We start from the raw sequence: 13,611 nt of genomic DNA, 5'->3' as shown, positions 1-13,611 counted from the left end.
TTTTGCTCCCTTCCACTTGTACACAGTTTTTACTTCAGTGTCCTACATGTTCCACCAACACTTGTTTAGATTAGGTTCCTCCCCTTTATCTTTTCCTCCTCCCCCCTTTACAAGAATAGGTCTGGTAGCACTTCCCCATAAAATTTAAGGAAGCAAAATTCCAAATTAACACATAGTTTGAAAGCTGAGGGGGGAGAAAAAATCCATGCTATAGCAGACTCAAATAAAGACCAATGTTAAATATTACTTAATGTTTTCTTTTATTTAAAAGATCATTCACAAAATACCATATCCATAAATTTATTTTGTTATGAAGCAGAATGTGTTAAGTGTTTGGAATTCTTTTCTTTTTTTTTTTGTTTTTACATTTAAAAGTCAATTGTCTTGACTAGAGGAGAGTTTTTATATGGGAATTTGTTCTTAAAAATCTTTTCCACATTGAAGATGTAAATAGATCAATTATTGGTTTGGAATACAACCACACAATGCATGTCTGTCTTAAATTAAGTATTAGTGTTAGACAAATGGTTCTTATCTCAGAAGCAGATTAAGTGACAGGCAGAAGGAAGGAAAGAGTAGTTCTGTAAATTGCTGGGACTCTGACATTAAAGGTAACTTTACAGGAAGAAATTCACTACTAGCAGTAGTTACGCTGGTAGTGAAGCAGCCATGCTTCCAAACTCCTCTTGGAAGTACTCCGGTGTGCTGGCTGTTTTATCCAAAAGCTGTCAGCACTAGCATTAGGGGCCCAAGTTTTTCCTCATGCTTTGGACATATCCACGCTTCAGTGCTGTAGATCCAGGTTTTGTCCTTAAACATTCATGGGCTCTCTCCTTTTGCTCCAGCCTCCCCTCCCTCCTCCCATAAAACACTGGCAAGAAACGTTTCGAGTGAAGAGAGACGTAGCAATTAGAGATGCTTTGTACCCAAACTTCTACATGAAGAGAATCTATAGCAGAACGATTTCTAATCTGCCCATTTTCAAGGTATTCTGAAAGCAGAGGTCTTAAAACTGTACACCACTGGGCAAAGATAAAGGGGATAACGGCATTTACATACTGCATGGCAAAGTATACACTCCTTAAAAATAAAAAAGTCAATTTTATTTGTAGAAACTTCGTTTAAAAATTTCCCAAAGATGTAAAACCCAAAAAAAGTAAGCAGAAAGAGCCAGTGAGCAATCACGCTCAAACAGGCACATTTTTGCAGCACTAACCTTGAGCTTGGAGGTGTAGTATCATACCATTTTGAAGTCAACAGACAACCACCAGCAAGGGTCCGCTGGCAGATGCTTTATCCACACCAATTCCACTACCTACTCACCAGGCTTTTTGTCAGCCAAGGCATCTGTTAAATTGATCCTTCCTGGTAACCTGTGTGAAAGGGCAGCTGTCCCCCTCAGTTTTATAAGGTCATCTGCTGTATACAGTAACTTTATCACCAATTGTCATAAATAGTATTTTGCTACTTGGTTAGAACTGTAAATTTCTCTGTTCAAACTCATCTGGACTCTCCAGTTTCCTCTTCAGAGCCACAGCAATACAGAACAAGACATGCAGGTCAGAAGAGGAGCACTGAGGAAGTAGTAAAAGGAAATAATACAGGGAAATAACTAAGTCTAACCTGTGCTTCTAAAGTAAAAGAAACCCAGAAAGGAAGAAGAGAAGCAGCACCTTTGTCCAGAGACCTCCACGCTCGTGGAAGCAGCTACACTGCCTTATCTACTGGGAACTGTGCTGCTTGGAAGGAAACAGAAGAAGGAAACTCAGCACAAAGCAGGCACTAGATACAGCAAAGCCAAGAACGTACTAAAAACCACTTGTTAACAGCTGACATGCATTCACAAGCTCTGTGTTTTCGGTTTCAAAGAGGACAAATACCAGATGGCAGGAATGGTAAACTGCAGGGTTGACATTCCAGCAGAGCTAGTCACTCTGTACTGTCTTGCTTTTTCTCCCGCCTCCCCATTCCCTTTCAACCCCAAACTCAGTCGTGCTCTTTTACTACTTCCTCTCGGGGCTTGGCTCCGCCAAAGATAGCGGAGTTTGGGTTGGCTACTTGATTGAGGGGAGTAGCAACTGTTCGAGGTTTGAGCTGAAGTCGGGGTCGCTGTGCTCTTTCCTCTGAAAAGAGAAAACATTACGGTTTTAAGATCTCTGTCAAGGGCAGTAACTTTAACCTGACAAAGAAAGCAGGAGTCTCTCTCCTTCATGAAGGAAGGCTGCATTACAGAAGACAAAGAGTTTACCTTCTGTTGGCTCTCTGAAGTCCATGGAAGATCCACGAATGGGAGGCCCATCTCTGAAGCGACCAGTGCCACCACTTCCCATTGAGGCACCTGGTGGTCGCCGGTCTCCAGGGCGGGTTCCTCTACCTCTGCTTCCCAAGAAGTCATCATCTTTGAATCCTGAAGACAGAAGACAGTGAATTTAAAGAGCACATTTTGCAATGCTTTTAATCTAGATTGTTATCTGGATGACTGGAAAACCTTTCAAAGTCACTGCTGTCAGTCCAAGATGATACACTGAGAGCCTTTGTAGGCAGATTGCTTCACAGATCTCTAACACGTTCTAGAAGAGTCATACAGATTCCATTTGAAACTGGGTACGCTATGCCAAGTTCAGAAACTGCTTTATCCACCTAGATGTTTATTGGAGTGCTGGAGAATGGGTCATCAAGTGAGCTTAAAATATGAGCTTCAGCTGCAACTTCAGATTGTTAGCACCGTTAGCTGAATTCAGAGACAACACTAGAAATACTCAAGAGTACTTCTGTAGCCAGAAGATCACACTGGCTACAGCCTTGGCATGAAATCTGCAGGTGCACAGCACATGGGAAAATAGCTAGGGAGCAGTGAAATAAACAGTCCTTATAAAACAGAGCCTTTGAAAAACAGAGCAAAACCCCAAGGCTTTTTAGTTGTACTTTAAACTGACTAGGCATTTACTAGACTAATTAAAGAGCTAGGGAAAAATACCAATTCTGACTTTAAATATGAAACTGACTGTACTTCAGTTTATGTATCAAAAAAGTCAAGAACTGTCTGTCACTAACCAGAGTTCTAGTCTGTACCAAAGACTATTCTAGAGCATCTCTCCAAGCCCCCCCCCCATCATCTGCATTTCAGGCTAATGGCACACCTAAGGGGAATATACTCAGTTTTTCAGAAGCCACCTGGAAGAGAAAGTTGTTTTGTTCCCATCTGAGATTTTCCTTTCCACTTCAGTATTTGGCAGTTGCAGAACTGTCCCTTACTGACTTCAGTACCAACCAACCATCTTTAAAGACTTGGTCCAGAGCAAGGCTGTACAACCTGAGAAAAAAAAGCCTCTGTAGCAACTAAGACTTAAATGCTACACTTCTGGCTCACACTCACTCATCCAGCATCTAACAAGCTGAAATGCATCCATATTTGAAGAAGCTGCCACAGAAGGTATAAAGCTATGACACCAGAATGCTTAGCTATGAAGGCAGGTTAAGCGCAGCGCTGTAGCAAGCCGCTTCTCTCCGGCATCATGCTTCAGTTTCATGCTGGTGGCAAAGGCACACTTGGTTACCGCTCCTTCTACTTTGTCCATTCCACGCACGCAGACACCAGACATTGCAAAGTTGCACTTGCCAGCATCTCCCCATCAGAAAATGGACCAAACCCATGATTTCAGAGGACAAAAGCACTTGTGTTAATGTCACCCTGGATTCTAATAGCTGGAAACTGACTGGAAGTCAAGAGCAAACCCAGTGGCTCCATCACTACCTTCCATTCAGCAAGCCCAGCCATTTGTTGCAACTTGCATTACTGTAACAAGAACATTTAAGAACGTTTAGGGTTTAGAAGTGCTTCGGAACACTAACGCATCTTTGGAGAAGTCAGTTGCCTCAGGGATACACATACAATGATGTCACATCTCCTTAAAAAGGTGAAAGCTTCTGCTCTCAAAGAATACAGTATCATTTTTTTCACATGATGTCTGTTTCTGCTACTATTCAGAAATGTACTTAGCCATATGTTTGAGAAATGCTTAAAACCTAGACATCATAGGCTACATTTGAACAAGTATTCTGTCATTTAGGACTGCTTCATAAAATTTACAAGACTCTTTCCTCTGTTATAAGGCAATGAAGATTCCCACTGCAGCTGGAGGACGTCCAAAGTTGGCATACAGTAGATTCAATCAAAACAGTAATGGGGACAAATGTAGCTGACATGAAAATGAGAACATTTCTGTGCCTTTTAGGCTGCCTATCTGTATAAGTGTTAATACTGATACCAGAATTGAAGTCATCTCTGGAATCCCATCCACCTCCTCTGGATTCTCGGGAACCTCCTCCCATTCCTAGGAAAAAAGCCACAATTGTGTTCAGGTCTGAAGCTGTGGGAAAGACTGATCAAGGGGATACCAAACCAAAGTTTCAGTCCTTCAATATCCAAAAGTCATGCTGCTGGAAAATCCTTTTGTTTCAATACTACCAAGTTCCAAGCATAGAAACAAAAGGTCAGTTTAAGTTAACCAAGAGTAAGCGGTCAGAAAAGCTTCTCTAATACACATTCAATGGAAACCTTTAGTAAGTCTCATTCAATTGAGCTTCCACTACAGCAAAGCTTGGTTTTACACTGAACAGGAGCTAGATAATCCAAAATAGGTATTTGTCTACTTACACTTACTTAGCTTACTCGCTTTTCTTAAGAAAATAGTAGCAGATCAGACTGTTGGCCTTAGGATTGTCCTCTGCAAGACACTGTACATTACTAAGGGTATTGGTCTCACTTCCTGGGCTAGGAGTCACAACATACTCAGCTTTTGGACACAAAGCGCATCTATATTTCAGACATTTCAGGAGCGGCAGCAGCTAGGTTAGAACTGTATATACAAATAAAACTCCCTCCTATAAAAATCACATTCACTTGCGTGCCTTGTCTTAGCATTATTCAGCATCAGAAGTTGTAACTACAACCATTATGTTGAAGAAGCTATTTAGACAAATTGAAGTCACCTCTGTCGTCAGGCCCGCCTTTTCTGAAGCCAAAGCCACCTTTATCCTGTTTTCTGCCTTCTGCTATGTCCACTCGAAGTGACCGGTCACCCAAAAGCTGTTAAATAAAGGAGAGAATCTCTTCAGAATTTATCATATGGGCTGCCAAGGAGTTTGAGACTTGTGTTTATCTTTGTATTTCACAAATTAATTGCAAGTATACTTACTGCACCATCATATGTAAGAGCTTCCTTGAGTGACTCCACCTCATCAAACTCTACGTAACAAAATCCTGCAAGACAAACCTCACAAGTTAATACCAGCACTTCAAGAGTCCTTTGTAAGAAGCTACTCTTCCTGCATATCTGCTAATAGCCTCCCTTCTCTTTCAAAGACAAACGAGTGCAAGATGTACGCAACTCAGAAACCAAACACTAACTATGAATGCATTTACCTATGCCTGTTAATGATGGGGACAAATCCTGAAACAGAACTCTGTACAGGCACTAAGCAAACGCCAAGAGCCTGATTAATTCCCTTTACCATAGGGTTCTCATTACAGATTAGATTTGCTCTATGCCTTTAGACAGTTATTTAGCTGAATAGTGACATTTGGTTACTAGTATTTTTAAACAAGTACCACCTGCTTGGCCAGTCATCTGATTTATATAATTTAGCGAATTCATTCCTTTTCCAAGGCCCTCTGGCATCTGAGTTAAGCCTCTCTGCCCCAACGCCCTCAAGTAACTTACAAATATACTCCCCTTCCACTGGCCAATTCCAATGGAAATCAGATTTGCATCCTCCAAAACAATTGTCTGAATGGCTTATCTACTTGCTTCCCCCCCTCCCCATCTACTTAAAGAAAAAAAAAAAAGAAAAAAAGACAGAGTTGAAGCAATGGGAGTCATCTGAACTAAAGGAAGACTGTGTAAGCATTCAACACTTAAGGTCATGGATTTTAAGTGGGTCAGGAAGTTCAGCTTTGTATGAATTCATACAAGACAAACAAGGTTTGAGTAAGTCCTTTTACAGCAGGGCAAATATTGACCCTTGTCACTCAGGTTGGTCTGTATCTTATAATGGAAGTAACAGTGAATCTCACTCAAATGGTGTTTACCTGTTAGCGAATTAGAAACCTGCATAAGTCACGATAAAGAACAGATTAAGCAGCTAACTCTGCTTTACAGAGTGAAATTCACCATTAAAGACACTTCAGAAGCATCTCATTTTCTCCTACCAGTTAGCCAACTACAACTAAAACAACTCTGAACACTCACCTTTAAATTTGTCTGTTTCCTTGTCTCTGACTAGTCGTACACTCCTTACACTGAGATCCTTGAAGATGGCATCTATGTCTCCTTGAACAGTGTTGAAGGGTAGATTTCCCACATATGCTGTGAAAGGGGGTTCTGTTGGCAGCTCTTTCTGTTTACGGGAACCAAGACCGCCACCACGAGACCTGTTGAAAAAAGAGCACAGTGCCTCTGGAACTTGACTCCCACCACAGCTAGTAATACAGTATATAGCACTGCTCAGGTGCTTTTTGGAAGTGGATTCTTCCACAAGTTCACTTAGTTTTTCCTATTCCTTTGCCTGTACCCGCCACCTCCAGTACCGGCCAACTCCTTTCTAGTGTTACCTGATGCAGTACTTCAGTGGGAAAAAAAAAAAAAGAACAATATATTTTAATACATTACAGGTGAACTCAGTAACAAAGTGATGAACAAACTTCTTTCTCATCATACAATCCATTAAGAAAAGCAATGTAAGCTTAGCTCTACAGTGCCCCAATCAAAAACATTACTTCTTAAACACATCCAGGACTAGATTTTAAGAATAATTTACAGCAGTGAATGCTTCCATGGCACAGGCTCGTTGGCTTATCCTGAAATTAAGCTGGATCCAATGCTTTTAACTAAACAGTATATTATCAACACCCACTCCATATTAATTTGAATTATTTCAGCAGCATTTAGCTTAATAGAAACATCTTCTGCTAACTCTGAAGTTATTGCCCTAACTGTCAGATATTTGGACTGGAATGCTTTGAATTGAACACGTAATAAAACACTATGTTAAGCGATGTGTTCTAAGGCAGAGAAACCAATTTCAGTGCTATTTGGATGTTTACTTCTTCCTTTGTGTCTCATGAATTACAGACTGAGGTAAACTAGGTTGTCTTTTCCCATCTTTACCCTCAGTCTCAGTTAAGGTTTATAATATAAGGATATTATAACCAAATATCATTGGTTGCTGAGGAACTAGACTGTACCAGTGAAATTCTTTACTGTATTAATGTAACACACCTGTGTGTTAATCTCCTGTAGAGCCTAATCTTCTAAAGCTAACTTTGATCTTCTTTACAGACTGCAAGGTTGGTACTGTGGACACAAGGCAACCTTAAGTTATAGCTCCTGGACTTCTAGGCTCCAGGACATCACTGTCACTGGTTCCAGCACCATCCACCCCACCCAAGCATTCTTTTGACTTTCACCTGAGACACCTACGTACTACTCTACCCATGTTCTCTTCAACACCTTACACTTACTGGGCTTTGTTCAGGACTGCTCCCTTTCCCAGAGGCTTGCTGTGCACTTAAAAGCATGGTGGAACACAAACTGTACCAAACCAGGATTTTCTAGGGTGATATGAACTGATTAGATGTCTGCAGAATCCTACCCAAAACACAAATTCAAATATTCTTATTATTTCCTTTCGTTTGTTGCATGCAGCCAGAAAAATCCACTGGGCAAGCAACATACTTTTTTTTCATTCCAGAATAAATATTTTATTACTCATGAATCAGATAATGCAGAAATCTTGAATAAAATTTCTTAATTCTTCCTAGATAAGCCTGTCATTTGAGCCTTTTTATGTTAGCAGCTCCGTGCAGGAGTCATTTGTCACTTTCGGCATGCTGCTACATGTACTTGAATCACAACCTACATATCTTTAATTAGTGTCCACCCAGGTTCATATTTTAGCATTTTTGACAATATTCCTCATCTGCCTTTGTCTCATTAACGAGTCAAAAACATACTGGTGAACTAAAGCTGCTATAGTTGGGTACTGTGTACGTATAGCAGAATTATCTTTAGTCACAAGACTTAAGTTTTAAGAAGGAACTCCAACAAAGCTGAGTTGCTCTTCCAAAGAATTCTGTAGTATGTAGAATTGGTTCCATGCCTTTGTCCTCAATTCCCACCTATGACTTTACAAACAGCTACTAAAATACTACATATAGAATTTGCAGGAACAAAAAAAAAAATCTTAATTTTTATTGTTCTATAGGAACATCAGAATTGCTTCAGATGAGTTTAAAGGGAACATTCCCTCCTTCTACACATTCTTAACATGTTCCTTGAACTGCCAGTCATCTTGCTCGGTGAGCTGATTCACCTGAAAACTCACACAAGTCGAATTCTCAGCCAGATCAACAAGGTGATCTAGCCAGCTGCAAAGAGCACTCAAGCCAACATGGGAAGGAGAACAAAATCAAGGGCTCAAACTACAGCTTTCAACAGCAACCCCCACTCAGATCCATTTGAGCTGCTTCTGAAACCACACCCTCAAGTTAGCAATCCCCAGAAGAATTCTGTGCTACAGACAAACCTTGTTTCTACCATAGCATACCAGAACTTCACAGAGTGCATGTGTGGAAATCCGTGCCCTGTTGTGCAACCCTACTGATATTAAGTCAGAAAATGAAGTATTTTTGAATTTGATCTACTAAGGCCTCCGTTATCAAATACATAACTCTGTATTTGGTATTTTAGTATCCACAGGAATGGACAACAACGAGGTTCTAAAACTAAGTTTCCTACAGAATCCAGGTATAGCAACACAAAAAGAAACTGTTTCTACACTTCCCTACATTTTTTTTTTGAACACTGAAACAGTGAAATAAATAAAAAAAAGGCTGATTTCAGTAACCAAACAATGAGATTGAAAGGAGATACTCCCATTTGTGACAAAATAGGACAAAAGTCAACTATAATTAAAAACATATCTGAACTAAGTGAACTGGGTCACATCAAAGTGTTAAATCAGTATCTGCATTTCCTACTCAGTGTAACTTTTGTCAGATACAATTAGGTAATAATTATGTCATCTTAATGTGGGAATCTGAAAGACAACTATTTGGTTTCTTTTTCAGAAAACCAAAACATAAAGCTGAAGAGAAAAGCTTGCTTCTAGCAAATGCAGAGGCAAACATCCCTGTAATTAGACTTATTTTTTGGTGGACTGAGTTACTGACACTGTAAGGCCATACTAGGCTGAAAGAACAACTAAACTATCATTTTGAAGCTACTGTTTTAGAAAGTTATTCTCTCCAGAGAACAAGATCTGTCAAAAGTTCAAAACAAAGAATATTTCGAAAGCTAGTATTTAATAGCTTTTCACTAATGATCAAAACAATAGCTCAGTATTTATCTTTTTTACACAGCACAGGGACAACAGTCTAACCAATGTTAGTGCTTTATCAGAGGCAGCACAAGGCTCAGCAGAATGCAAGTTGGTTTTTTTGAGTCTCCAAGACCACAACTCTAAATACATACCCAATTTATTCCAGTAATCTAATACATCTCTACAGCAAGCATTAGACACCTTCAACAAAAACCTTACCCAAGTCTAAATATTAGAAGACATTTATTAACACTAAATGGGCAAGCACAGGATCTAAAATGCCAGATGGTTAAAGACTAGCTCTTTATTTTCACCTACTTGTATAGCACTTCAGCAGATGAATCTTAACCTTTGAGTAAGGCACCCAGTATTATAAGCCACACCTAAATAAGCAGTGTACCAGCAAGTCAAGGAGTGATCAATACTCAGTTTCCTTCAAGAAAAGCTCTACTGATGTTCAGAGTTTCAACTAGGCCTCAGCATGCTTAATTACAGGTTTTTGTGTCAAATCTTGGGCTCCAAAACACTTACCAAAAAGCTTTTATAGGAAGCCTTTTGTTATTAATGTCAGCAGCCTGTTCTTCTTTTGGAATAAAATTACTTTTGCATACCAGAGTATTATGTTGCAGCTCTTAATCGGCACTCTACCAGACATCTCAGGTGTAGCAAAATCCCATCTCATCACACCACAGTCATATTCTGTGGCGCTACCACTATAATTTTGAGAAGTATAAGAAAGAGGCAGATATCTTTATACATTAGAACTTGCTGGGCACTATTGTTTTCCACCTGTCACACATAAATCCTACGCTTACTCTCTATACAGACCGAAAGTTAAGCAAAATGCAACTTTCACAAAACCTGTTTTCTCTCAAATGAGTTTACACTAGTCCTAAAGCACCTAAAAATGAGCAAAAGTCACTTTAAGTTAACAAGGGATTCTTTATTCAGAACCTTCAAGAACAGTCATGTTTTCATTACGCTACACGTATTACAGGGCTTTACACAAAGGACAGAGACCTGTTAGGGTCTGAAATTATGAATTAGCTGTTAGCAACTTACTAGTAATAATAAGTGAAATGGAAGCACAAGTTGCACTCTGATATTAGTAGCATCTGAGGCTTAAAACTACAACTAAATCAGAGCAAGTACATTTTCTCATCTGCAAAAGCACCTACTAATCAGTAGGATACCTTTACTTCCACCAAAACAAGTATTCACATCTTGCCTGAGAGCAAATTTAAGTACTCTGCTAAAGAAATCTGAATATGAAAGTAACACGTTAACTTTCATTTTATTGCTTCACAGGATGTGCCTACATTGACTAGGCCAGACTGCGTAGTAACATTGGAATTTATTATGAGTGTCAAGTGCCACTTTAGGCTGCTGTCATGGTTATTTGCTACAGAATTAAAAAAATTGCTAATGGCATCTTTGTAACCTGATTTAAGACAAACTTCGTAATTGCTGGTTATTGTTTTTGTAGCTCCTCCCCTATCCACGCTCTCCAGCAAAGAGCCAAGTGATGAGCCAAGCCCTGTTCCCGAGGATCAGAGATTTGCAGTCAGCAACCGGAGCCCCGGATAACGCAGGCCGGCGGCTCCCAGCCCTCCCCGACCGCAGGCACCACAAAGCCCTCCCATTTCCTCCCGCTGCAGGCATCACAATGCCGCCCGCTCTCGGGGGCGCCGCCGCAGCTCCCCACGCCGCCGGGCACCTCGCCCCGCCACAACAGGGGCCCTTTGCCGCCCTGCAGTCCTTCCCGGGAAGCTCCCTCCTCCCAGCTCCCGGTCTGTCCCTGCAGGAGCTCCTCAGGGCCTACCCTGGCTCTGGCCCAGCACCTCCCGAAATCCCCCCCCTCCACTCGCCTCCGGGCCGGCGGGAACACAGCGACACCTTCCTCCTCCTCCTCCCGCCCCTTCCCGGCTCTCCCAAGCCGCCAGGCCCTGAACCTTGCGGCACCCCCCCCCGCTTCACAAAGCGGGCCCGCCGAGGCCGGAGGAAAACGCGCCCCGCCGGGCTCAGCCCAACCCCCCGGAGAAGGGAAGGCAGCGGGGTAAGACGAGCCCGAAAGCTCCCTAGGGGTAGCGTCGCCCCATCCCTCTCCCCACCGGCTCCCCCGCCGTGCCCGCCCGCCATCTCCACCGGGAAAGGGGCAGGCCAGGCCCTGCACGGCCGCGCCCCCTCCTCGCCCAGCCGGGGGGCGCGGAACGCCACTCCTTCCTTCCCTCCAGGCTCCGGGGGCAGCGCTCCGTTCCCCCCAGCGGCCCAGGCCCCGGCCCCGGCCGCAGCGCCGCGCTCACCCCCGGCCGCCGCCGAAGCTGCTGTAGGCCCGATCGTCGTAAGGATCAAAATCCGCCATCGCCACCTCAGCCTCCTCCCCGTGCGAGCGTGACAGGACCGCGCCCGCAGGACCCCGCGCCGCTTATATACGGCGGAGCCCGGGCCGGGGCTGCCCCTGGCGGTGCCTGTCTCCAGCTCCTCGCCCCGCCGGGGCTGTCCGCGCTACTGCCTGTCGGGAAGGCCCGGCGCGCTCCCTGCCGCCGTCACAGGCGCTCCGCGGCCCCCCGGGACAGCCGCCGGTAAGAGCTGCGGGCGGCGGGGCCGGGCGTTTATAGGTGACACAAGGCTGGCCCTTTGGCTCTGAGGCGTGCTTTAGCCGCCCCGGTGTGTCGGTCGCTGGCCTCCCGTACGAATCATCCTGGTGTCGCTGCGGAGAAGAGCAGAGGTGGTTCATGCTCCGGGTGTTGCGCTTGTTCCTTGCGCTCCTGCGACTGGCATGAGATGAGAGTCCGGAGGGGAGGCAGCAAACCTGCCGGGTTTTGCTTGGCAGCTGGAGAACAGGGTTGTATTTTATTGTCAATAAAGATAATGAGACCTCCGTTTGGCGTCCTTAAAAACGTACGCTTTGCATGAACCGATTTGCTTCCTTTTCCTAGGTCATTGTTTCAGGGTTTATAATAAAACCGCAAGACGCACAGATTCTCATACGACAACCAGCCGTGTGGCAGGCCCTTGCCCCCGCTCACCCTGCCCCGCGGGGGAAGGATCTCAGCCTCCCTCGGGAGCTGCTAGCCAGGGCGCCGGGCAGCCACGGGAGCCCCTGGGCAGGGGAGGGACAGTAAAGCCTGGGGGTGCCGGGCTCTGGGGTGGGGAGGGGAACGCGGCGCCGAGGGGTGGCCTGAGGGCAGCGCGGGGCGCTGAGGGGAGTGCGGGGCGCTGAGGAAGCCGCGGGGCACTGAGGGGAGTGCGGGACGCTGAGGGGCAGCTCAGAGGGGAGTGCGGGACACTGAGGGGCAGCCCTGAGGGGAGCGCGGGACGCTGAGGGGCAGCCCTGAGGGGAGCGCGGGACGCTGAGGGGCAGCCCTGAGGGGAGTGCGGAGCGCTGCGGGAGTGCAGAATGCCGAGGGCCGGCCCTGAGGGGAGCGCGGGGCGCTGAGGAGACGCCCCGGCGCTGAGCAGGCGGGAGGCCGCGGCGCGGCTGACAGCCCGTCCCCGCCGGCGCTCGCTGCCCCGGAAGAGGCGGGGCGGACGGCGCGGCCCACGTGCGGCGGCGGCATGGCGGAGGTGGAGGCCCCGGGCAGCGGCGCGGTGACCGACCCCCGCGGGGTGCTGCGGCAGGGCCGCGCTTTCCTCGACTTCTTCTGGGATATCGCCAAGCCGGAGCAGGAGGTGCGGCTGGCGGCCACCGAGAGCCTCCTGCGGCACCTGCGGGAGGGCAGGAAGGTGAGGCCGGGGCCGGGGCCGGGCCGGGCCGGGCGGAGGGGCTGCGGGTGCGGGCAGGCGGCGGGCCGGCACGGCACTGCCCTCCGCTTACGCTGGGAAACGCGTCTGTCGGGTAGAGGCGCGGCGGGGCCGCGGCCGGGCGTGCGGGGTGGGGGTGGGGGCCGGCAGCCCGCTGGATTTTGAGGAGCAGCGGCATGTCAGGAGCTGTGTCTCTCTTCCAGGACGACGAGCTGAAGTACACCCTCAAGCGTCTTGTGGAAGGACTCGGAGCTACCCGCGAGGCCGCCCGCCCAGGCTTCAGCTTGGCCCTGGCGCAGGTCAGTATTTATCTTTTATCTTTATATATCCCAGAGTGGAGCAGAGCACTCTGCGGCCCCTTGACAGCTTCAGTCAATTCCTGGGATCCCCCTTTGCTGTTTGTGAGGAGGCTGGAGGGCTCCCCTCTGGCAGCTTCCGCATGCAGATGACAGGGAGGGCTCTTGCAGTGACCATAGGAAAACTGTG

General features: G+C 45.8%; 2 protein-coding genes across 3 annotated transcripts in view; one reads left to right on the top strand and one right to left on the bottom strand.

Moving 5' to 3' along the window:
• Positions 1-241: 241 nt before the first annotated feature.
• EIF4H (eukaryotic translation initiation factor 4H) lies at positions 242-11,836 on the bottom strand. Of its 2 annotated transcripts, XM_056347764.1 has the most exons (7): positions 11,685-11,836; positions 6,252-6,433; positions 5,199-5,263; positions 4,993-5,089; positions 4,269-4,334; positions 2,249-2,407; positions 242-2,123 (listed from the first exon to the last, which is right to left on the bottom strand). In XM_056347764.1, exons 1-7 carry the CDS (start codon positions 11,741-11,743, stop codon positions 1,987-1,989), a joined length of 765 nt encoding a protein of 254 aa, XP_056203739.1. In that variant the 5' UTR covers positions 11,744-11,836; the 3' UTR covers positions 242-1,986. The 2 variants fall into 2 exon arrangements, with proteins under 2 accessions (XP_056203739.1, XP_056203815.1); XM_056347840.1 differs by lacking the exon at positions 4,269-4,334.
• A 932-nt stretch (positions 11,837-12,768) lies between these two features.
• The window catches only part of MYBBP1A (MYB binding protein 1a), a 61,648-nt gene continuing 60,805 nt past the window's right edge, over positions 12,769-13,611 (top strand). The window contains exons 1-2 of the mRNA XM_056347634.1: positions 12,769-13,107; positions 13,329-13,424. Coding sequence (XP_056203609.1) covers positions 12,940-13,107; positions 13,329-13,424 — 264 coding nt within the window. The 5' untranslated portion in view covers positions 12,769-12,939. The remainder of the gene's footprint in view (positions 13,108-13,328; positions 13,425-13,611) is intronic.

The sequence above is a fragment of the Falco biarmicus genome, chromosome 1, assembly GCF_023638135.1.
Source record: "Falco biarmicus isolate bFalBia1 chromosome 1, bFalBia1.pri, whole genome shotgun sequence".
NCBI classification, from domain to species: Eukaryota; Metazoa; Chordata; class Aves; order Falconiformes; family Falconidae; genus Falco; species Falco biarmicus.
Note: the sequence above shows the minus strand (reverse complement) of the source record. Positions and strands in the feature narration are given on the sequence as shown.

Excerpts from the sequence above, each read along its gene's own strand:
- EIF4H (XM_056347764.1), bottom strand. The coding sequence starts at position 11,743 with ATGGCGGATTTTGATCCTTACGACGATCGGGCCTACAGCAGCTTCGGC. Across the intron at positions 5,264-6,251 it reads GGAAACAGACAAATTTAAAG|GATTTTGTTACGTAGAGTTT; the intron begins GTGAGTGTTCAG and ends TTTGTCTTGCAG. Across the intron at positions 5,090-5,198 it reads CTCTTACATATGATGGTGCA|CTTTTGGGTGACCGGTCACT; the intron begins GTAAGTATACTT and ends TTTATTTAACAG.